The sequence below is a fragment of the Bombina bombina genome, chromosome 3 (assembly GCF_027579735.1).
Source record: "Bombina bombina isolate aBomBom1 chromosome 3, aBomBom1.pri, whole genome shotgun sequence".
NCBI classification, from domain to species: domain Eukaryota; kingdom Metazoa; phylum Chordata; class Amphibia; order Anura; family Bombinatoridae; genus Bombina; species Bombina bombina.
This window is the reverse complement of record NC_069501.1, coordinates 1029377546-1029401171: the sequence shown is the minus strand read 5'-3', so window position 1 is coordinate 1029401171 and position 23626 is coordinate 1029377546. Positions and strand designations below refer to the sequence as shown.

General features: G+C 39.8%; 1 protein-coding gene across 1 annotated transcript; it reads left to right on the top strand.

The window, feature by feature from the left end:
- Window positions 1-7103: 7103 nt before the first annotated feature.
- On the top strand, window positions 7104-22462 carry LOC128652041 (chymotrypsin-like elastase family member 1). The gene is made up of 8 exons (XM_053704995.1): window positions 7104-7174; window positions 7739-7827; window positions 9575-9675; window positions 9874-9999; window positions 10161-10297; window positions 18990-19135; window positions 21948-22097; window positions 22319-22462. Exons 1-8 carry the CDS (start codon window positions 7132-7134, stop codon window positions 22328-22330), a joined length of 804 nt encoding a protein of 267 aa, XP_053560970.1. The 5' UTR covers window positions 7104-7131; the 3' UTR covers window positions 22331-22462.
- Window positions 22463-23626: the final 1164 nt, after the last annotated feature.

The following is a 23626-nucleotide window of genomic DNA, read 5'->3' as shown; positions in this document are numbered from 1 at the left end:
TAAAATAATATCTCAACATAAAATCTTTTTCAAAACTCCACCAATACTTTGCATTGAGGGAATTCAACAGCAATATTCCAATCTATTAGAAAAGCTTTTTTTGGTAAGCCGATTCGCAAAGGAATTTTTGTATTTCAATAATTCAGCAGCCTTGACCTCTTGAAAATCAATTTTAGCCTGTTGGCTTTTCTAAAGGTCTGTGAAAAGCTATTTGAAAAGTCCATGAAATACCTTGTTCTTAAAGTGAATGTAAAGTTGAGAGTACTCGCTCACGTCATAGGATAAAATTAAAAAATTTAGGCAGCCTTTCATTCATCAAATTTGTACTATTTATTAATATTCTCAGATTTTTACCTTTTAATGCTATAACAATAAGTGCGCCCATCTGTTCCCCACACATCAAGCTTGTTGGACGCTGAGCTACCACAACGAGCCGACCGCTTACTACAGTGTGAAGGGCTACACCATCGGCCCTGGCCCCCGGGACAGCACGGATCTTATTGCGCAATCACATCGGCGCCATATTGAGCAGAGGAGATACACGGACCGGAGAGTTAGACCAGGCTAAACAGAGAGATATAAACCAGTAGAGGAGGCATTGGAGGATAATACTATCTGCCTTATACTGTACAAATATCGGAACTAACACATGAGTTCAGCCTGTGGAAAGAGAGTTGAGCTGGGAGCTGTGAATCTGCTCTACGATACAAAATCCCTAACTTCAGAAGCTCAGAAATAGGAATAATCTTGATATATAAAACAGATTGATAGGAAAAAGCTAGTACAAATCAAGAGGAGCAGAGAATAAAGAGGGATCACACACCAAAGTTGTAAGGGCTGTTAAGGACACTCTGCTTTATTTGTGACACTGCGCCAATAATTCAACTTCTACACACACCTGGATATAGCAGTGGGGCTAACATTCATGAAAGTAGATAAATACTTTAATAAGCTGACACCCCCCCAGGAAGGCGCCATGAGCCATAGGAACAAAGTTGGTGACAAAAAAACAAACATCAGTCTGAAACTGATGCAGAGATCTCCCTGCATTCTATGGAGCCGCCTACCACTACTGAGGATAGGGGTCAATTGATGAAAGACCTCAAATCATTTTTTTTACCTAAAATGGAGACCCTGCAGGCTGGTTTGGACACACTTACGAGTGAGGTCAGACAATATTCAACACGTCTTACGACGGCTGAGAATAGAATTTCGGATGTTGAGGACAGACAAGTAGAAGCAGGCAACTCACTACAACAACTCTTACGTCATAATAAAATTCTGCAAGAAAGAGTGGAGGATTTGGCGAATCGTAGCCGCCGTAATAACCTACGCATAATAGGTCTTCCTGAGAAGGTAAAAGGCAAAGATCTTTTGGCGTTTACTGCATTGGTGTTTCTGAAACTTCTAGGTATCCCACAAGACATCCTACCTGTGGATGTAGAGAGGGCACACAGGGTCGCAGGTCTGCTGGGTTGGTTGCGGCATTCATTAAGTTGGCAAACATCAGGTTAGGGAATGGGGATCTATATGCTAAAAAATTATTGCTAAAGGGCAACAATGATTTAGGGCTTCTCCAAATTTATTTTATTGTGATAGTTATAATTTTAGATGGTTTAGCTAATGTCACTGGTCTATGTGTATGCATACGTGCATCAGGTTCTGTGCAATTTGAATGGACTGGTTCATACTTAACAATTATTCTCACTATCTTAATTTTGTCTCAACTCTATATTACATGTGAATGTTTAGCCTTACACATACAGACCATGAAAAGACACTCCCTAACTGATAATGTGACTCAAAAAAATGGGTTTCAGGAAAATAATTATAGGTGGTTGACCTTTGTAGGCCTGTGTCTGTTTGGATATCACGGGTCTGCGGGGTTAGCTGCATTTTTCATAAAGGTAGCGAGGAATAGGCTAAGGAGTGGAGATGTATATGCTAAAAAGACGCTGCTAAATGACCAGTATATCGTGAGACTTCTCCAAATATATTATGTTGAGGTGGTTATAATTTCAAATTGCTTAGCTGATGTCATTGGTTTATGTATCTGTGTGTGAATTAGGTTATGTACAACTTGAATGGACTGGCTTATACCTGGCCCTGAGAGAGCAGAGGGGAATATTTTTTTTCTCTACCCATATGAGCATGATAAATGACGCTTAAAATCATTTCTTGGAATGTGGGGGGCATTAACTCCCCAGTGAATAGAAGTTCGATCTTGACCCACCTCAAAAGACTAGATACTGATGTGGAATTTTTACTCACCTGGAGACTCACCTGACTGATACAGAACATGACAAACTTAAGAGATTATGGGTGGGATCATTGTCATACCTCTCATGCACTAGTTCAAGCAGGGGACTCACCATTCTGTTTGGGAAAAGACACTCAGTAGATATTCTTCAAGCTACTAAGGACAGTTATTCTTAAAGTTAAAATATGTAACACAGTATATGTTTTCTGCAATATTTATACACCAAACAATAGGGACTTCCCCTTTTGGGAGAGACTCATACAAGCTTGGACTCCGTTTATAGGATTTCCACTTATAATAGGTGGGATTTTAATTTAGCTCCCAATCCTCAGATGGATAGGTCATGGCTCCAATTGCAAGGGGTTTACTCCAGGCTCCAGAGATATAGGGGCCAGTATGAATAAAAGGTATTCCAGAAGCTACAAACAGATCTGGAAGTGTGCGATATATGGAGAAGGAGAAATCCAACCGATAGGGATTACAGGTGTCTATCCTGTTCCTGGTGATGGAATCTATGATTCCTAAGGTTAGAATAGAGAAAATACATTCAATTATACTATCGGATCATGCGCCGGTTGAAGTGACGCTAGATCTGTATAAACCCAAGTCAAATAGAAATATACTTAGATTTCCAACTTACCTGATGAAATCTGAAAAATTTCAGAAATACCTAACCCATTGTTGGAATGACTTACTTACTGATAACCAACAACACTTAGACACACCCCAACTATTTTGGGACACTGCTAAGGTAGTCCTTACGGGCCACATAATCTCATATACAGCAACTTTAAAACATAACCTTCATAAAAAATATGATGATCTACAGAAAGATCTGGAACAAACATATCAAACATATAGTATTACCAAATCTAGGGAGACATATGATGCCTTTCTTTTGGTTAAAGAGGAAATGGAAACATTTTTAAAGCAAAAGGCAGCATACAGGCTCTTAAGAACGGCGGGTAGATTCCATAGATTTGGGAACAGATCGGGTAGATTGCTAGCCTCATTGGTTAATAAAAGGGAGGTGCGACGGGAAGTGGCAACCTTAAGTCATAAAGGTACTGTTTACAAAACAACGTCAGAGGTGGCACAGTGCTTTGCATCATACTTCAAGACTCTATACACAAAGCAGCCAGAGGTAGTGACAGAGACAATCGCACAGTTCTGGGATTCATTGACACTCCCTTGACTGAGTGAAGATCAGTTGGAATCTTTTAACGCACCAATTTCAGTGGGGGAGATTCAGGCTACAATAAGGTCAATATCACTGGGCAAAGCAGCTGGCCCTGATGGCCTCCCGATATAATTCTATTGAATACTACTACCCCAGGTGTCACCTGTATTGGGAAAGCTTTATAATAACCTTCTTCATCAGGACACCCTTCCCTCCACTACCTTTTCTTCAGCGCATATTACTCTGATCCCTAAACCAGGAAATGACCAATTGGCCCCGGAATCTTATCGCCCAATTTCGCTATTAAATGCGGATTATAGGACATTCACTAAATTATTGGCAAATCGATTAAAATCCATACTACCCACTCTTTTACATCCTGATCAGACAGGCTTTGTATATAAACGCTCCTCTGTGACAAATCTGAGACGGGTACTCCAAGTTATAAACCATTTTTGGGAAAGAGAGAATACCATATATATGATGCTGAACAATCGGAAGCCTTTCTGCTGTCTCTGGACGCAGAAAAGGCTTTCGATAGAGTGGAGTGGCCTTACCTTTTCGATACCCTGGAACGTTTCAACTTTCAAGGACCATTTGTTCAGGTTCTACGTAAACTTTATTTTAAGCCTACTGCCCGAATAATAGTTAATGGCGGTTTCTCTCCAGACTTCGTCTTGGAGAGAGGCACAAGACAGGGCTGTCCCCTGTCCCCCTTAATCTTTGATCTTGCACTGGAACCTCTAGCGGTAAAGCTGAGACAAACCTTCCCAGGCGTTAAGATAGGGAACAGTGAGCAACGGCTGGCTCTTTATGCAGACGACATGTTGTTGTTTGTTGAATCTCCTAGATTATATATTCCCCCAATTGTGAAAACTTTGGAGTTGTTTGGTAGCTTTTCTGGCTACAAGATTGATAATTCCAAGTCAGAAATCTTGTGGCTGCACAAGAATAATTCCGAGACAATGGCATATTCTTTTCAGGAGGTGACTCACTCGCTTACTTACCTGGGGATACATTTGAATAAAAAATCCTAACAAATTGTACAAACTAAATCTGGAATCTCAGTGCAATGCAGTGTGCTCTCAAATGAAGGGATGTAAAAACCTTCCCTTGGACCTTACAGGTCGCATTAATCTCTTTAAGATGTCCCTTTTACCAAAGATTATGTACCCATTGCATATGTTACCATTTCTGATAAATAAGAGAGATATCAGAGATTTAGAGAAGGCTATTCAACAATTTGTATGGAGGGGGAGGAAACCAAGGATAGCTGCCCGCAAGCTCCAAATTGCTTATCTAGATGGGGGATTGGGTCTCCCAAACATCAGGCTCTACAACTGGGCTACATTATTGAGGATAATCATGGATTGGCAATTGGACATGGGGCATTTCTATGACAGGCCATTGGAAGAATCAGCTACAGCACCTTTGGCTCTAACTGTACTTCCTTATCTCTCCTTTGGTGGCCTACCAGATCATATCAAAAATAATTTTTTCTATAGAGATCCCCTTAAGATTTGGGCTCAAGCTCATAGAATGTTAGACTGCACCCACCCCTCCCCAAAATTTATCCCTATTATGGGGAACCACAACTTCCCAGCTGGTAACGAATATGCACCTTTTATGATATGGAAAGAGAAAGGACTAAATAAAATTGGAGATGTCCTGGACCCATTGTCGCACACTGTGAAGACTTTTCAAGAATTGAAAGCTAAATTCGACCTTTCCCATAAACAGTTTTTTGCCTATTTACAACTTAGGCATTATACAACATCACAGATGGAGTCTGACAAAAATTTCTGGAGCCAATCCCCCTTTGTAATCTCACAAACAGCGTATAGTTTAGGGAGGTTTTCAATATCAGAATTTTACAAGACACTACTCAGACATCAGTCAACTATGGTCCATAATGATATCCTAGGAAAAATACAACTAGACACAATATCTGACATTACTATTACAGACATTAAAAAAAACAGCATTTTAAAAGTCAAATCAGCTACACTGAATATGACATTACGGGAGGCGCAGACCAGAATACTACATAGGGACTACATCACACCTAACAGACGGAGTAAATGGAATTCACAACACCCGAACCAATGTTTAAAATGCCAGTATCCTAATCCTTCTTTGACGCATTATTTATTCTATTGTCCTGTAATCCGCCGCTTCTGGGGGCTTTTACAATACTGGTTTAAAATAGTCATGGCAATAGACATTACATTTACCATTGATGGGATCTACCTGTTTTTGTGGGATAATGTTAATGCAAAACTTCATCCCCTACTTACCCTTTGTACGCTTATAGCCAGGAGCTGCATCCTGACCCTGTGGTGTTCCAAACAACCCCCCACACTAACGCAATTTAAAAAAGCTCTGTACAAACAAATCTTTATAGAACAACAAGATACTATACTTGACACAAGAGGTAGACTTCCAACATTCTTAAAAAAGTGGTAGGCCTTTTTGATGACACTAAAGATAGAGAAACAACAACAAGTTCTTAAACCTTTCTTGCAACATGAGATAATGGTAGAAGCAACAATGAGGGGAGAATGGAGATCATTATATAATTCACTTTCAAATATACTTAGGCAGACAGATAATTTTACACATACATCAAATTAACATAAGGCTATGTTGCTCACAAACAGGGAAATTCTAACTGGAATATGTGTAATGACTATTTGTTAATTATAAGATGAAATGTGATGTAATAAGTCTTATTTGATTAACGCCTGTACTGTTTGAAAAGTGTCTCTTATAATAAAAATATATTTGAAAAAAAAAACAATAAGTGCTGTTCCTCTGCCCGCCAAATTGCTCAATTGATTGACAGATGACGAATCTGTAATCCACTAATCATTGTTTCTGCCCCAAGGCGTGGCGTGTGTGCAAAGGGGCTGAAGGTTCAAAGTCACATTAAATGTGTGTATATAATTAAAATGTGATGATCATCTTGTTCATTAAATGTTTATATTAGTTATAGAATTATGCAAAATTATATGAAATTGTTAATTGCACACACCAATTTACTTCTGTTATCAAATTTGCTTTGTTCTCTTAGTATCTTTTATTGAATAGCATACCTAGGTAGGTTCAGGAGCAGTAATACACTACTGGGATCTAGTTGGTGATTTGTGGCTGCACATATATGCCTCTTGTCATTATAAGTGCATTGCTGCTTCTTCAACAAAGGATACCAAGAGAATTAAGCACATTTTATAACAAGTAAATTTGAAAGTTATTTACAATTGTATGTTCTAGCTGAATCATGAGAGCTTAATTTTGACTTTGGTGTCCCTTTAAATAAATAGTTTCAATCTATATTGTTTCATGATGTTGTATATTAAACCCATACTGTATGATTACGTTGCATGAATACAACTTATCAGGTAAAACTGAGTAGTAAAAACTTATGATAAGAGATGGATTCTTTAACACACACACAGATTGCATCATGGTTTACAAACGATCTATAATTATAACAAATTGAAAACTATGACCAGATGTTTTTTTTCCAATTCCATTTTCCACTTATTGCACTGTACCTTTGGCAACATTCCCATTATTTCCTGATATGGATAGCTGTTTTTCTCTATTTATCACTTGGGTATAAAAAGGTGATGTAGCAGGAGGTTCTTACAGTAACATTTCCTGCTGGCATTTTACCTGTAACTGGCTCATGATGCTAAGGTTCTTTGTTTTTGCTGCTCTGATCCTATGTGGTAAGTTTTAATATGTACTAATATTAATAAGCAGAATTGTTAAAGAAGGATACATATATATGATACACTATTATATATGACATATTTTTATATATATATATATATATATATGTGTGTGTGTGTGTGTGTGTGTGTGTGTGTGTGTGTGTGTGTGTGTGTGTGTGTGTGTGTAATTGGTATAGTTATACAGTTTTAATAAAGCTGTATTTAGCTTTCTATCAGTGATCCAAATAGTGTGTGCAAGCAACTTATGTTCATTGTGTAAAGGGTATGAGGCAAAATGGTTCTGTCCTATGCTATAGAATATTAAGCAAAGTTCTACAGTAAAAGACAAATTAAAATGCTCTGAATACCCTAATTTTTTTTAGCAGCAAACTAATACAGAAATAGTTGACCTACAACTGCTTCCAATAAAAAAAAAAAAGTGCATAATACACCCATGCAAAATAAGTTGACAATATAAAAAGTAAAAGTTAACACACTATCAGTTTATTTTGGCTATAGTACGTTTTGCCTTTTTAGAGATACCTCATGTTTACAGGTTTCCCTTTTTTCCCCCTAAAGGGCAGAGTTTTGAAGCTCTTAGTTTCCTTGAAAACAATGGCCGTGTGGTAGGTGGAACAGACTCAGCCAAGAATGCCTGGCCATGGCAGGTTGGTAAAAGACTTAATAAACAAAAGTTAACCAATAACCAGGACAGGTTTACAGTGCAAAAATATGCAACAAAATTTGACTGAAGACTACATTGCAACCTGTAGTTTGTTCTATTTGTATCCTAAGCATTTTACACGTTGGTTATTGCATAAAAAATATTACAATAACTTCTTATGACTTTTTTTTAAATATATATATACCGGTATATAGTTTCATGATATGCATTTGCCTTGCAAAGACACTGATGTTATGATGAATATGGATGAGGAGTAATATCTTTGCAATTGATATTAATATAGTAATATAATAAATATGTATTTTATTAGAACACTTTGAGTACCCAGTTATAATAGTTTTCTTCAGATGTCTAGATTCCTATTCCTGGTGGTCATCACTTGTAACATCCCTTATAACAGCTTGATATTTGATGTCAAATTACAATACAGAGTTGTTAATTTGTGAAAGTGATCTAAATATTGCTTCCTGCAGTTTAATGGTTCCTTTAAGATAGATGTAGTGACTTCTTGTGAGGTCAGTCTGATAGCTGCAACAAAAGAAAAAATCACTTTGTTTTTAATAGACATTGGTACCAGTGTTATGCCTATATTATACAGAATCCTTCTCACCATCTAGGCTGTCCTGTTCCAAAAAACCTTAACCATGACGCCCACAATATTAACCCCTACAATACCTTGTTAAACTAAATGTAGCCACCAATAAGCCAGCTCTATTCAGGGCGCTGAACCTAAAATGGACCGGCTCTTAAGCTTTACATTCCTTCTTTTCAAAAAAAGATAGCAAGAGGACAGAAATAAATTGATAATAGGAGTAAATTAGAAAGTTGCCTAAAATTAAATGTTCTATCTGAATCATGAAAGAAAAAAATCTAGGTTTAGTGTCCCTTTAAAGTAAGGAACATTCAGCACATACGGGACACCCTCCCAATGCATTGATTTTCAAAGAATGTATAGAAACTTAAAACATAATATGCATATAATTTGTACAAATGATACAATATGCATAAGGGTTGACACCCGTCCCTTAGAATACAGAACACTTATAAGTTACACATGTTGCAGGGTGTGCAGGGAGTAATATGAATAGTGCTGCCCAGAAACACAATACATGGTCCTCCCTGCACACCCTGCAGCATGTATAACTCATAAGTGTTTAGGAAAACATGGCTGATGTGGCAACCCTATGTGCATATAATAAGCATAACCATAAAACAGAGGAAGTTACCGAAAATGAGAGATGCAGTGAGACTCCTAATTACTAAACATGACCAGTTCCAATAGAAAACAGACAAAATTACATTTTTAGATGTTGGTGATTATCTTTTAATGATATTTATTGTATGAACTGAATGAATCCTCTATATGTGCTTAATGTTAAATTTCAGACTTCAGCATGCCCTAATATTAGTCTATAAATTCCTAAATGGCCAATAGCCTGATTGAGAAAAGCTTATTAAACATGTCCTTTCTATTGGAATCAGAACCATAGGGGATTTTGTTTATGTGTAAGGCATTTTAGTAAACAATTATTTCACATATAGATAATTCCGACTCCACCTATTAACAGGATTGTGATAGTCAAAAGTAAAAATCTGGTATTAATAATGTTATATATTTACTACAACTGCATAAGCTCAGTCATATATAATTCACAGCTTTAACTTCTGCCATTCATATTAACACAATTCCAGACTTCTAATATAAATAATGTTTCTTTTTCCTGAACTAGGTGTCTCTCCAGTATCTCTCTGGAGGCAACTGGTACCACACTTGTGGGGGTTCCCTGATCCGCTCAAACTGGGTGCTGACAGCTGCTCACTGTGTAGACTGGTAAACTGGATTTCTAAGCCTTTAATTCAATACTAGAATTAGCTCTATGCTGTAAAACACTTTTAGAATTATGACTTATACTTGTTGCCTTTGTATTTGTCATAAACAGTTACTATGATTTGTAAAGTCTAGGTGCCCTTGGATTATGTTATTCTAATTCAGAATTAATTTTATTTCTCTTGTCTGTTTGGTGTATAGGGTAGCTTCCTTCCGTGTGGTATTGGGAGAGCACAACCTCAGCTTGAATGACGGTACTGAGCAAGTCATCCCAGTACAGCAAATCATTATAAACAAAAGATGGAACACCAACAATGTTGCCGGAGGGTAACAAATTACAATTTTGTCTTGCTACTTTATAGTTACTTTTCGACCAGTGTCTATACTAATTTTCTAAACAAAATGAATGCATGTCCATTGCCGTTATTCCGATATTTTATAGTATGGAATACTATACTAGGACTACAATATCTCTCTCTGCTCTTCAGTTTTGATATCGCAGTTCTGCGTCTAGAATCCGATGCTGTCCTGAATGGAAATGTGCAGCTGGCTACACTGCCCAATGATGGAGATATCCTCCCAAACAATAACCCTTGCACTGTTTCTGGATGGGGCAGGACTTACAGTAAGTTTTAGGTGGAATATAGACAATTTTGGAGTATTATGTCCCTTTAATGTTCCTTTATCCTGTGTTTATCACAGGGTAATATATTCCTTTACATATAAGAAATACATCACAAAGGGCCCGATTACGAGTGGCGCACAAATGTTTTTACATAAGCGATAAGGGTTTTTTTCGCGGGGGCTTTCACTCAACGGGCTTACCGCTGGTATTACAAGTTAAAAGTAAACGTGATTGCGCTCAAGCTAGAATGATTACTGCGACTTCAGAGCTCTGCATTCACATACATGGCCATATGCCATATACCTTTGAACCCTATTTTATATTAATATTTATATGAGTGTAGCAGTGTATTTAGTGTATTTATTTTGTGTTTAGTGCAACTTTATTCAAATCACTTCACCTTTCGCAAGGTCTTCAGTTGCGCAAGTGCGTAAATCACGACTGTACTCTTGCATTAACGTTTACTTTTTAACTTGTAATACAAATTCTATTTCCGTCTCGCTCAAAAAGCGGGAAAAAACTATTGCTTGCACGCAAAAGTTAGAGCTCGATTTGTAATCTAGCCCTAAATTAATGCTGCTTTTTTTTTTAAATAGTTTTTATTCATTTTAAACAGTATAGATCAACAGCTGGGGACTCGCAGGACCCCTTCACATCGCGGTACACATCATACAAATAGAAACACAGATCTGTAACATATAACTGGTATATTCAAAAAACAATCAAAGAGAAAAAAAAAAAAAAAAGGAAAAAAAAGAAAAGAGAGTGGAGTCGGTACATTTCTGAATAGCTATTAAAGGGGTGGGAGAGGAGGGGGAAGGGGGGGAAGGTACACATCGATGGGGAATAAAAGGGGGGAAGGGGGAAGACGACTCCGAGGGTCGCCTTGAGGTGTCGGAGGCATGAGCACTTAGGCCCTAACCTGGGGTGACCATATAGTGTCATGTGTGTCTGTCCAGTCAGCTCAAACCATTTCGAAAAGGTCTGCTTTGTCCAAACTATAGTATATGTCTTTCTCCATTGTATATAAGTAGGCCATCGTGTTAAGGATGTCAGACCACCTTGGGGGAGTTGCTTTCTTCCAGCATCTAGCTATATTAGTTTTAACTGATGACAGGAGGTAAACACAGAAAATCTGCTGATGTTTGGGGAGAGTGTGCAAATTTAGGTGGAGAAGTGCCGTGGCTGGACATTTGGGTATCGTGATCTTAAAAGCCGTCAGAGTGTGGAAGCACGCGTTCCACAGGGGAGTTAGCCTTGGGCATTCCCACCATGTGATGAGCATATCACTTTGGGAACCGCAATCTCTCCAACACTGTGGGGAAGACAATGGAAACATTTTGGACAGCCGCGCGGGGACCAGATACCATTGAGAGATGATTTTGTACAAAGTTTTGAACATTGTTATACAATGCAATGATTTTTTAGTTAGAGTAATAGACCCCTGCCAAGCGTTAACGGAAAACGAGTGTGAAGAACAGCGTCCCACTTAAGCAGATGTGGTGCCAGGTCAGGAGGTATGGAGCCCTCAAGCAGACCGTAGTGCCTCGAGAGAGGCCTATAAAGTCTACGACCTCCTTTCCACACAGATTCCCATGGGGTAAGCTGTCGGGGAGCGGTAGGGAGGAATCCCCAGCTAGAAAGGAAACTCTTGATTCTAGTAAGTTCGAAGTGGAGGTAGGGCGGGATATTATCCCGGAAACTGTCCTGGGACAGCGAGATATATCCATCACTGTCGGACCCTGACCAAAAGTCCGAGACTTGTTTCACACCTATTCGAGCCCACGCATTGGGCTGTGTTTCCGCGAGGCCTGTGAGGAGTCCTGAGACAGAGGTGATCGGGGAGGGATGAGGTGCAATCAGGCTATGATGCCGAATCTTATCCCAACTTGCCAGACATTCCAGAACTACAAGGTTATTAATGTGTAAGGTTCTACGACTATGGGCTGGGGTCCAAATTAGATCCTTTAGGTAAATGTCAAAGGGTAGTGAGGCTTGTTCGATTCCTCTCCACTTATCTTGTGACTGGAGATCCCCCCATTAAGAGATATGCGTGAGCATGGCTCCCTCATAATACTTAACTATAGATGGGGAGGCTAATCCTCCTAGCTGGACGGGAAACTGTAGGGTTTTATGAGCAATTCTGGGAGTCTTATTCTGCCAAATAAATTTTGTGCACTCACTTTGAAATTGTAACAGGAGATGAGTAGGTATTCTAATCGGAAGACATCTAAACAGATAGGTAAGCCGAGGGAGAAACGACATTTTGAGGGAAGCTATGCGGCCCATCCAAGATATGCTCTTGTGGTCCCATACATTTTTTAAAGCACGTAAATCCGCCAAAAGGGGCAGGTAGTTATCCATGACCATCTGCATCACGTTGTTAGAGATTTTAACTCCAAGGTGAGTAACCCATTTGTTAGACCATTTGAAGTCAAACTTCTTTTGTAGGTCCATAACATAGGTTTTGGAGTAACCCCACCAGTAGATTTCTGTTTTGGGGGCGTTGAGCTTGTAAAAAGAAAGAGAGCCAAAGGCCTCAAGGATTTCCAGGAGCCTTGGGAGTGTACGAAGCGGATCCGCAGAAAACACTGTAACATTGTCCACAAACAGGGCGATGTTATGCTTTGAGCCAGATAGCGTAATTCCCTCTAAGCCCTTGTCGGCACGTATTGTTTCAGCGAGTGGCTCGATTGCCAGAGAAAACAAAAGTGGGGAGAGTGGGCAACCCTGCCTCGTACCATTGAAAATAGAGAATGGGGTGAATTGAAACCCTAAGCCCCTAACCACTGCTGTAGGTCTAGAATATAAAGCTTGAATCGCGAGGCATATATCAGAGGGAAACTTGAAGACGCTAAGAGTCTCCCAGAGGTAACTCCATCTGACTCTATCAAAGACCTTCTCAGCATCTAGAGAGATAACTGAGAAAGGCTTGTTCATTCTTGTCGATTCACAAACAATGTTGATAAGACGCCTCGTGTTATCCGGGCCCTCACGACTATGTATAAACCCTACTTGGTCTGGGTTAATTAAACTGGGCAGAAGTTTACATATACGGTTGGCTAGAAGTTTGGAATATATTTTAATGTCCACATTTATTAGCGAGATGGGTCTATAGTTGGGGCAAAGGGAGGGGTCTTTATTTGGCTTAGGGATCATAATAATCTCAGCCGCCAAAAATTCTTGCTTAAAGCTTCCTTCTTGTCTAGCTGTGTTAAGAAACCTATGGAGCAGTGGCATCAGTTCTTGACAGTAAGTTTTGTAAAACTGTGCAGGGAATCCGTCCGGACCAGGGGCCTTAAGGGGTTTTAGACGCTTAATAACCTGTGTAATTTCCAACTGGGTAAATGGATTAGTTAGAGACTCTTGCTGCTCCAACGTTAAAGTTGGAAGGTTTAGTGAGTCAAGGAATTGTCTAATCTGTTGTGTAGAGGTGGGAATTCTATTTTCAGTACTCTCAATGTTGTAAAGTTTGGAATAGTAGTCTGAGAAACAGTCTCCTATCTGTGAGGGGAGTCTGTGGGTCTTGTTATTGTACAGAATTTGGTGTATGCGAGATGTGTTATTCCGCTGGCGCAGTTTGTGAGCCAACATAGTGTCTGCTCTGTTGTCTTTATAATAGTTTTGTGAGATTCCCTTGGGTACGACGCAGTTTGAGATGGTTGATATGTGAGCGCACAGCTGAGATCTGAGTGATCAATGTGTCTGTAATATTGGCTCTGTTCATGGATTCAAGTAGTCTAAGTTTACAATGGGCTTGGGCTAAGATGAGTCCTGCCATCTTCCTAAGTCGGGCTAGCTTACGGATGATGTAGCCTCTGATTACAGCCTTAATAGCACCCCAAAGTGTGTCGTCCGTGGTCTGTCCGTTGTCATTGAGTTGGATGAGTTCTATAATGTCTATGCGTAATTCTTCCCTGAAAGGAGTGTCTGCCAAGATATTACGCGGGAGGGACCACTTGCTTTTATGGGAACAGGGGTCGCTAGCGCGTAGGTCCGCAAGGACTGGGTCGTGATCTGACCATGAACAGAGGGGGATGCTGGAGTGGAGGACTGAGTCTAGGGTCGCCACCGAGCAGAATATATGGTCCAACCTGGAATAGGTTTTGTGCACCTGGGAGTAGTGGGTGAAATCCCTATCTGTTGTGTGCAATGATCTCCATATGTCGTAGTACCCAAATTTAGACATAATAGATCTAAACCGCGTGGCGAGAAGAGTCAGTTGAGAGGGGGTCTTAGTCGGGGATAGGGTCTTGCCGTCCATTTTAGTGTCCCAGATCATGTTATAGTCCCTTGCTATTACAACTCTACCCTGTTTGTGTTGGTCTATCAATCGCAGAATTTTCCTAAGGCATGCAGGTTGGTGAGAGTTGGGTAAGTATACCGAAACTAGGGTATGTGTGACATGATCTAGCTTGCAAACTACCATGGTGAACCTAGCCTGGGTGTCCTTTAGTACCTGAATTTCTTCATAGGCTACTCTCCTATGTATCATGACTGCCATTCCTCTAGCTTTTTTTGTGAACGGTGAATACTCTATGGTCGTGTAGGAGCGCAAGTAAAATCTGTGAGGGGTATCAGACAGCCAATGTGTTTCCTGTAAAAATACAATGTCGGGGTAATGGTGATTGAGCATACGAGTTAGCAAACTTCTTTTGAAAGCCTCTAGAGTTGTGTGTGAGGATTCTTAAGCGGTTCATTTTCAGTTTCTATCACTGGGATGTAGAAGGGAAAGGGTGAGGGGAGGACGGGAGGGCTTGGGACAAGGCCTGGACAGGAAGTGTATGCAAACTGGATAGGATGGGAAGGGAATGAGATAAACACTTAGTGCAGGAATGTACCGACAGTACAAGGTGGAAATGGTCCACCTAGGTGGAACCCTGGTGTGGGTTAACCTATGGGGGGGGAGCTAAAAGCAAGTTAGTAGACGGGGGAGCCGGAAAGTCCAGCCCCACTCCATTAGCAAAATTAGTCAACCAGATAGTAGAAAGGCAATATAAAGTATTAACATTCGTCAACCTGTGGGCCCCAAGCGGGGCGTCAACAAACAAACAGTAACAATATGAACGTATATGTCTAACATAAAACAGTTGAGTTTGGCTACTTATAATTAGAGGGTGACATATTGTAAACGGTACAGGCCCTACTCCGTGTCAAATTAGTATTATAATAAAAAAGAAGATGGATAGAGTTAAATACATTCTGTAATGTCGGGCCTGTAATATGTAAACGTAGTCAAGCTCAGATTTAGATATTAACAATTGTCAACCTGTGGGCCCCAAGCGGGGCGTCGACAAAACAAACAGTAACCATATGAACATATATGTCTAACATAAAACAGTTGAGTATGGCTACATATAATTATAAGGTGGCATATTTCAAACAGTACAGGCCCTACTCCATGTCAAGGTAGTATTGTAACAAGGAAGAAGAGGAGTAGAGTTAAATACATTCTGAAATGTCGAGCCTATAGTATATGAACGTAATCAGGCTCAGATTTCAGGAGGGTAGAGTGTCCTGTTGGGTTGTATCCTGAGGCAGTTGTGTTTTAACAGACCATTCGGGTGCAGTAACTCTTAACTTAGAGCTTAACTTAGAGCTAGAAGCGTGAGGATCTCTCAAGCCATCTGTCATAAGTCCCCATTGCGTAAGGAGAGAAGTCGCTTGAGGAAGAGAGGCCACTGTGAATGTTTTGTTATCTTTTGTTATTATTAGTTTAGTTGGGTAACCCCACCTGTATTTGATATTCTCCCTGCGAAGAATTAGTGTGACTGGCTGGAAGTATCTACGGTGCTGCAGAGTGTGCGCAGAAAGGTCAGGCAGCAACTGGATGTCTTTAATCCGTTCCGATACCTGTGGCTTCCAAAAGGCTGCCTGCATGAGTCTGTCTTTGAAGAGGAAACTATGAAAACAGGCTATAACGTCTCTCGGTTTCACCTGTGAGACAGTTCTAGGGCGCAAGGCTCTATGGGCTCTTTCCATGGTGTCAGTCAGCCCCTCCGTTGGACCAAGGAGGTCTTTGAAAAGATCTTTTAAGTAGTTTTCAATCTCGGACGGCTGGACATCTTCTGGTATTCCTCGGAACCTAACATTATTTCTGCGAGCTCTATCTTCCACATCTGCAAGTTTGAACTCCAGCTGATTGATCTGTTCCGCAAGGGATTAAGAGTAGGACAACAGGTTTGTTTGGTCAGTGGCAAGATCATCTTGTTTTCTTTCCAGAGAGTCGACCCTATCGCCAATCTCCGAAATGTCCTTGCGGAGTTCAGCATGGTTACGCTGAATTTCTTTGGTTATGGAGAGAGTTTGATTTGCAAGCATTTTTTTAAGAGTGGCTTCCGTGATGAAGTGTTGTGGTCTGACAGGTGGTGTAAGGTCAGGCTGGGAGCCATCTCCCATCGACTCAGAATCACTCTGACCCTCGTTAGAGTCTTCAATCTGCTCCTTAGATGATTGCGTGAAATGGTCCAGGACCATTTTTTTAACCGATCCTGGAGTTTTCAGATGTCTCCTAGAGGCGTGGGGCATTTTCGTGTGGAGGGTGGGTACCAAATACTGAACAACTGAGCTTAGGTTAGAGGTTGTTAAAGGGATTTTTGGACCCCACTGGCTGACAGAATAAAAAGGGAAAAATTCACATATACATTAGTGTTACATTACGGAGTAGGGCCAGACGCCTACCTGAAACCGCTATCTCCCAATAGTGACCCTTATGTGCAGAATTCTACCCTTCAGGACTTAATATCAGTCTGAAAGAGCCGACTCAGGTGGAGAAGGGGGCCAGGCAGACACCTTGTGCAGTTTACCTTTTACCAACAGTGAAATGCCTAAATGTATCTAGAAAGAGGCACCCCCTTCAAACTCAGGGAAGAGGGGATACGACCCGAAGGAAGGGTAAAAGGAAGGTGGAAGTGACCAGCCCACGTGAGCGGGCCGGAAAGGGAGAGTTCAAAGGGGGAAACAAATATGAGAAAAATTAACACACAGATAAACTCATCAGCAAATATAGCTATAACAGTTTCCCTTGCTGGCAGACACACAGAACGAAAAGCTAAAGTTGCTTTCTCTTTTGACTTAGGGAACTTCAAATAGGTGCGGGCAGCCAAAGCAAGAGGAACTGAGGTCTAAGTGAAGCAAGGCCACACACTCTGTTGGAGAAAAGTACAAGTTATGTAAAAAAAAACACTACACTCTGAATTGTTTAAAAATTGCAGAGACACCTGAGCTGACGCAGCAGCTTTTAACAATGTTATATTCCGTTACACTACACCCCAATGATAGCACTCAGGGACACCTGAGCTGGCACAGCAGCCTATTTTAGAGTAGAAAGAGTTCCACAAGAATAGATTTTAGGAGACTTTAGAAATAAATCTCCAATATCTGCAGTTGTATTAATGTTGAATCACACCAATAGGCTGTAAATTACAGGCCGCTGCACAAAACATGTCAAAATTATCCTAACTTAATATATGAGATGGATGGCCTTCAGGGTTATCAGTTCACTGCTGTTACTTAGGCGTTATAATTTGAAATTAGAGTGGTGGAGCCTGGTAAGGAGGAGGCCTGCCCTGCTGCAATCTGCAAATCCCCTAGTGTAGGTGAATAAATGTCTCAATCTGCAGTGATTGAAAAGTGGTATCCTGGACAGTGGAAGAATTGAGCTTGAGCTTAGAGTGCTTATTGTTAGGGAATGCAGCCAGGCTTATAGTGGGGTCCAGACACTGAGGCTGTACTTCAGTCGCTGCAAAAGTGAGGGCAGTAGCAGAGTTGAGTCTAGGAAGCCCACCACTAATAATTGCAGGCAGGCTTAGGTTAGGGTCTCTGACACTGAGGCTGTGTTTTAGGCACTGTTAGGCGTAGGCAGGTTAGGCTGGTGGTCAGTCACTTTGTTATATGCTCAAAGCCAAGCAGCCACGTGGGTGTGCGTTCCGGAGCGGAGCCCCGACCCTCCGGAACACAGTGAGCTGCAGGCATTTACACAGCTTGGCCTCCTCTACTCCCAGGCCGCGCTAACTAACCTGCTTGGCAACAGCCCAACAAGAGGTCCTCCGTAAGCGCCACAGGTCTCGGATCGGATTCCGCTGCTACTCCACAGGCTGAGCGGTCGCCTTCTTCCCCGCCGCCTGATGACGTCACTCCGGAATCGCGGTCCTCGCGCCTTTTTACCTCCGAGTCTCACAGTTGTGTAAGTCTTGCGGGGCTTGTTTATTTACCTCCAGGTATGTTAGAGATCTGGGGTAATGTCCTTAGTGTTCAGAATTCCTCTGTAGGAATGGGTTAGACCATGCGGTCAGGAAGCTCTTTAGTACGGTAGTCTGCTCCCTCAGAAACCTCTAACAAAGGAAACAGGCAGAGCGCCCCTCGTTAGAGTTAGAGAAGGTCTCACACACACCAACAGTTGAGGTGTTCTTATCAGCTTACTAAATCTCAGGGTAGAAAGAAAAAAAAAGGCTTTTAAATCTAAGATATACTATAGGTATGCAGGAGCTCAATGAATTCACGTCTGCTCTGGTTTCAGGCTAGCTCCGCCCCTAATGCTGCTTTTATTAGCTATCTGAGGTTTACCTATTCACTAGATTCATATTGCAACATGTTTACAAAAATATACACTGCTTGACAGTCAACCAGAAACAATATATAGATAGAAGTACATGCTTCCTTCCGCTTAACACTAACATGTCCTTTTTTGTAGCTGGTGGACCTCTTCCCTCTACCCTTCAGCAAGCACCTCTGCCTGTGGTTGACCATGCAACCTGCTCTACCAGCTCCTATTGGGGCAAAACAGTAAAGACCACCATGGTTTGTGCTGGTGGTGATGGAATCCATGCTGGATGCAATGTAAGATAACATGATAATTATAGCAACACAAATGCGGCACTTACTGTTTACCATCCAATTTCTATATATTAAGTATGTTCCCTACTGGTATCCTCTTAGCAAACACCATCCAACAATAATAGGATAGATGTTGAGTTTCAGTAAAGTTGGACAGGTCAATGAGATTCAAAAAAGAGATGAACTCCCAAGTCTCCCCAATATATTAAAGGGACATTAAACACTACATACAATTTATAATCATAGTATTAAGGTTATCCCCTGCCTCCCTCTAGTTATCAGTGGTGCCATGTTGAAATCTATCTTTCACTACATTCCAGTGCTAACCTGTTTGCACACATACAACAACTCTACGTCGGATATCTGCAGCAAGTTAACCTATGTCACATACTGGCATGATTACAGGTAGGTGCATGAAATGTAATTAGGCCAGATTACAAGTGAAAGTGATATTTGTGCCCCACTGAGTAATACCATCACTCGCTAATGTGCGATGGTATTACAGGTTGACAGCAATGCGAACGTGAGCTCTCGTTCGCATTGCTGGGAAGCATTGCGCCAATGCGAGCATGCTTCCATAGGCTCCAATGGGAGCCTCATTCTGATGACGTCATGCACGGCACAGAGCTAAAGCACAGCTAAGGGGGTAAGTCACACAGTGATGGCAGTAATTTGTAAATATATAAGTATATAAATATCAGAAGAGAGAGAACAGCACTCCTGAGATAGAACAAAAGTATATAAGTATATGAATATGTATATACACATATTAACACATAAATATATATGTATATAAGCATATACATATATATTTACTGGGAACACACAGTCCCAATAGAATGCAATGTAAAGGCACTTTTCAATGCCGTTTTTTTTCTAACACCCCACAATCGCCAACTTTAGCCCCCAAAAACTGCTGTGCAGTTTCCTTTTTAAAAAAAAAAAAAAAAAAAAACGCTACATAAAAAAAAAACAAGAAAAGAAAACTAACACTTAAGTTTGGGGGAATTTGGGGCACAATTATAAAATTAACCAGAGATCTGATCTCTGGTTAAATTAATAAGTGCTAATTGCTACCGCGAGCTTGCAGTAGCAATTACCAGCCACTTGGCTGGTTACTCATTTCGCTCCTGCAAACAGGCGCAATAAATTAGCTCTCTACTTGTAATCTAGCCCTTAGTGTTTAGAGCCCCTTTAATAAAGAGATAGCATATAGAAAGCTAAAATTTACAATAAGACACAAAGTCATGAATCATAGCTGTAGAGGCTCAAAAACACTCAAGCAACCTCTTTCACCAAAATTAAAAATTCCATAAATAATCCTAATTATATTCTAAATTCCCTACCTATAATGTCAACCACTAAACTAAATATGAGTTTTTAGAGCATTCTTTTTTTGGTAATAGGGATAAGTGAATACTTTGTCCCATTCATTCAAAATAATGGTTGCCTGGATTTGTGAATTCTAAAGGATTGTTGAATGCCTGCTGAATGGGAGTTACTAAAGATATCAGTGCTTGACAGATAGTGTAGAATCAAAGCATGTATATATTTATAAAGTCATCTTTATTATAAACCAGTGTGAAGACTGTGGAGAAAGTTTGCATTTCTGCTGCATGGAGCAGGTTAAAGTGAATGCCGGAATAGAATTAGTAGTCTTGGACATGTTGATTTTTAGGTGGTGAGAGGCCATCCAAAAAGAAATGCCAGATAGGCAATCGCTGATGTGAGAAGGGACAGAAGGGGAGAGAGCAGAGGTGGATAGGTAGATCTGAGTGTCATCAGCATAGAGGTGATAGTTGAATCCATAGCTATTGCTAAGTTTACCCAGTGAAGTATAAATAGAGAAGAGTAGAGGACCTAGAACAGAGCCTTGAGGTACTCCAACAGACAGAGGCAATGAAGAGGAGGAGTCGCCAGCAAATGAAACAGAAAAGGACCTATTAGAGATAAGAGTGGATCCAGGAGAGTGCAGTGTCACAGAGCCCAAGAGAGCTGAGAGTCTGTAGGAGATGGGGATGGTCAACGGTGTCAAAGGCAGAGAGGTCAAGTAAGATAAGTATAGAGTTGTGGCCGTTGTTTTTAGCAGAAAGAAGATATTAGTAACCTTGGTGAGGGCAGTCTCAGTTGAGTGTTGGGGACAGAAGCCAGATTGCAGGGGGTCAAGCAATGAGTTGGAGTACAGTTATATGCCTAATCACTGAATAAAATAAGCATAAATGTTAATTTATTTAATTCAAATAATGGGGCAGATTACAAGTGGCTAGCCCTAACTGCACTCAAAGTTCAATTTTAATGCGGTCGGGTTAGTACGCAAGCATATAAGTCCGATGCACAGTAACGTCAGGACTTTAGATATCACGGACGCATTTACTTCTTCTCCCATAGACTTCAATTTAGTGTGCTGTTCAAAAAACCTTTCCAGTAAATTACATTGCCATATACCATATTCCTTTTAACTCCTATTTTATATATATATATATATATATATATATATATATATATATATATATTAGAATTTTTTTATCAGAAACTGAATTTCTGTGTGTAATAGTTTATTTTACAGTACTGAACACAAATTTTGTTTGCGCTCAAGTGCAACCATTTGCGTTCAATTTGTAATAGGCACTTATACAAGACCTTCGCTAACATTGGCGTGCCACTTGTAATTTAGCCCAATATATTTTAAATTTTAGAATGACTAACCCTACCAAATTATCTATATGAACTGACAGTTTGCTTTTAAACTGTTGTTGATGTCTATATACATTATGTTTATTTCTTTGCACCTAATTATTTGTGTTTTGCCTTCTAGGGCGATTCTGGCGGCCCCCTAAACTGTGAGGTTAATGGGGCATTCCAAGTACACGGTGTGACCAGTTTTGTATCTGGCTATGGCTGCAACACTTACCTCAAACCAACAGTATTCACTAGGGTTTCGGCCTACATCTCCTGGATTAATGACGTGAGTTAATAATCTGGGTAGCAGATAATAATAATTGGGGTCCATGTCATAAAGATATATTTTCTTAGAATTCCTTTGTTTTGTGATCAATCTAGCAAGCCTATACATTTTCCAGTTACTTGAGCTAACTTAATCACTCTGGTTTTTTTTTTTTATTAATATGTACTAAAATGTTATATATGGTTAAGATTTACTGTCAATATCCTTTTGCTCTTTTTCAGAATATCTACTAAACAACATCCCAGATTTTGAATTTTCCACATGCACACTTAAGATCTTTACAACACTGAATATGATGCCTGCAAAACCTGAATTCTCTTTCTTTGAGGCAAATATAAATGAATAAAGAGATTATGCTTACTCAATATCATCTTTGTGTCAGATGTTCATATATTCACCTTACTGATTAGAAGTAAAACTGATAGAATACTATATAAATTATATCCCATAACATTTTTTTTATTTTTATTTTTTGATTCTGTATATAAACTGTGACATACAAATATGAATTTAAAAAGAAAAAATTTGGAAATACAATTTTGTTTTTTGGAAGTTCAATCATCTTTTTGTCGAATTACACTTATGTTTTCTTGGAAATACAATATGATTGGTTCTTTCAGAAGTACTATTCTTATCTTTGGAATCACACTTCCATTATGTGTCAAAACACTGTCAAAAATAAATCTAGTTCCCATTTTACTATAGGACTTGTGACATCACAGCATTCACTTCAGTAGTTTGCCTAAGCCAGGAAAAACGCCAGGGTCAAGATCAAAGGTAAAGGTCAGGAACAAGAACACCAGGACTTCCATAGAGAATAATCAAGTGCCTGACTGGTGTTAGCAGAAGTCATTAACAACTCTCCCATAGGTCTTGGAGCCCAACTGCAGGGTCACTTCTAACGTCCAGGTCACAGATAACATTATCCTTAGGAAGTAGTATTAACAAATGAGGTCTGTAGGTCCTCCTTTGCATTAAACTTATTATTATTATTATTTATTTATTTTTATATTTTATTAGTGAAAAAATCAACAATACAAAATACACTTAAGTTAGGATACTAATAAGTATCCAAGGATAGTACATAAAGACATTTCAGATAACAATTGAGGCTTAAAGGTCTAAGTATTTAGCATAATAATAGTAAGAGTAGGAGGAAAAATAAGAAAGAGGAGAAAGAAGAAAAAAAAAAAAAGTCCCTCTCGTTCCCCAACTTTTTACAATTGAATATTAAGAATTTTTTCTATCTTGACTTAAAACAAAGTCCCTCCAGATCTTTGTATATGAATTGTCCTTTTTTCTCTCTAATTTGTAATCATGGGCTGCTAGTATCCCCCTATCCTGCTGCCTGTTCCTACCCTCAACATACATAATCCAAGGTTCCCAAATCAAAAGGAACTGCTCTTTGTTGCCTAGTAAGTCCACAGAAGCGATACTCATCTGAAAATAGTAATCAATCTTGCTCCTAATTATCGAATAGGTCGGGATCATAGTTTTCCAGTATCTTGCTATGCTTAATTTGGTTATAG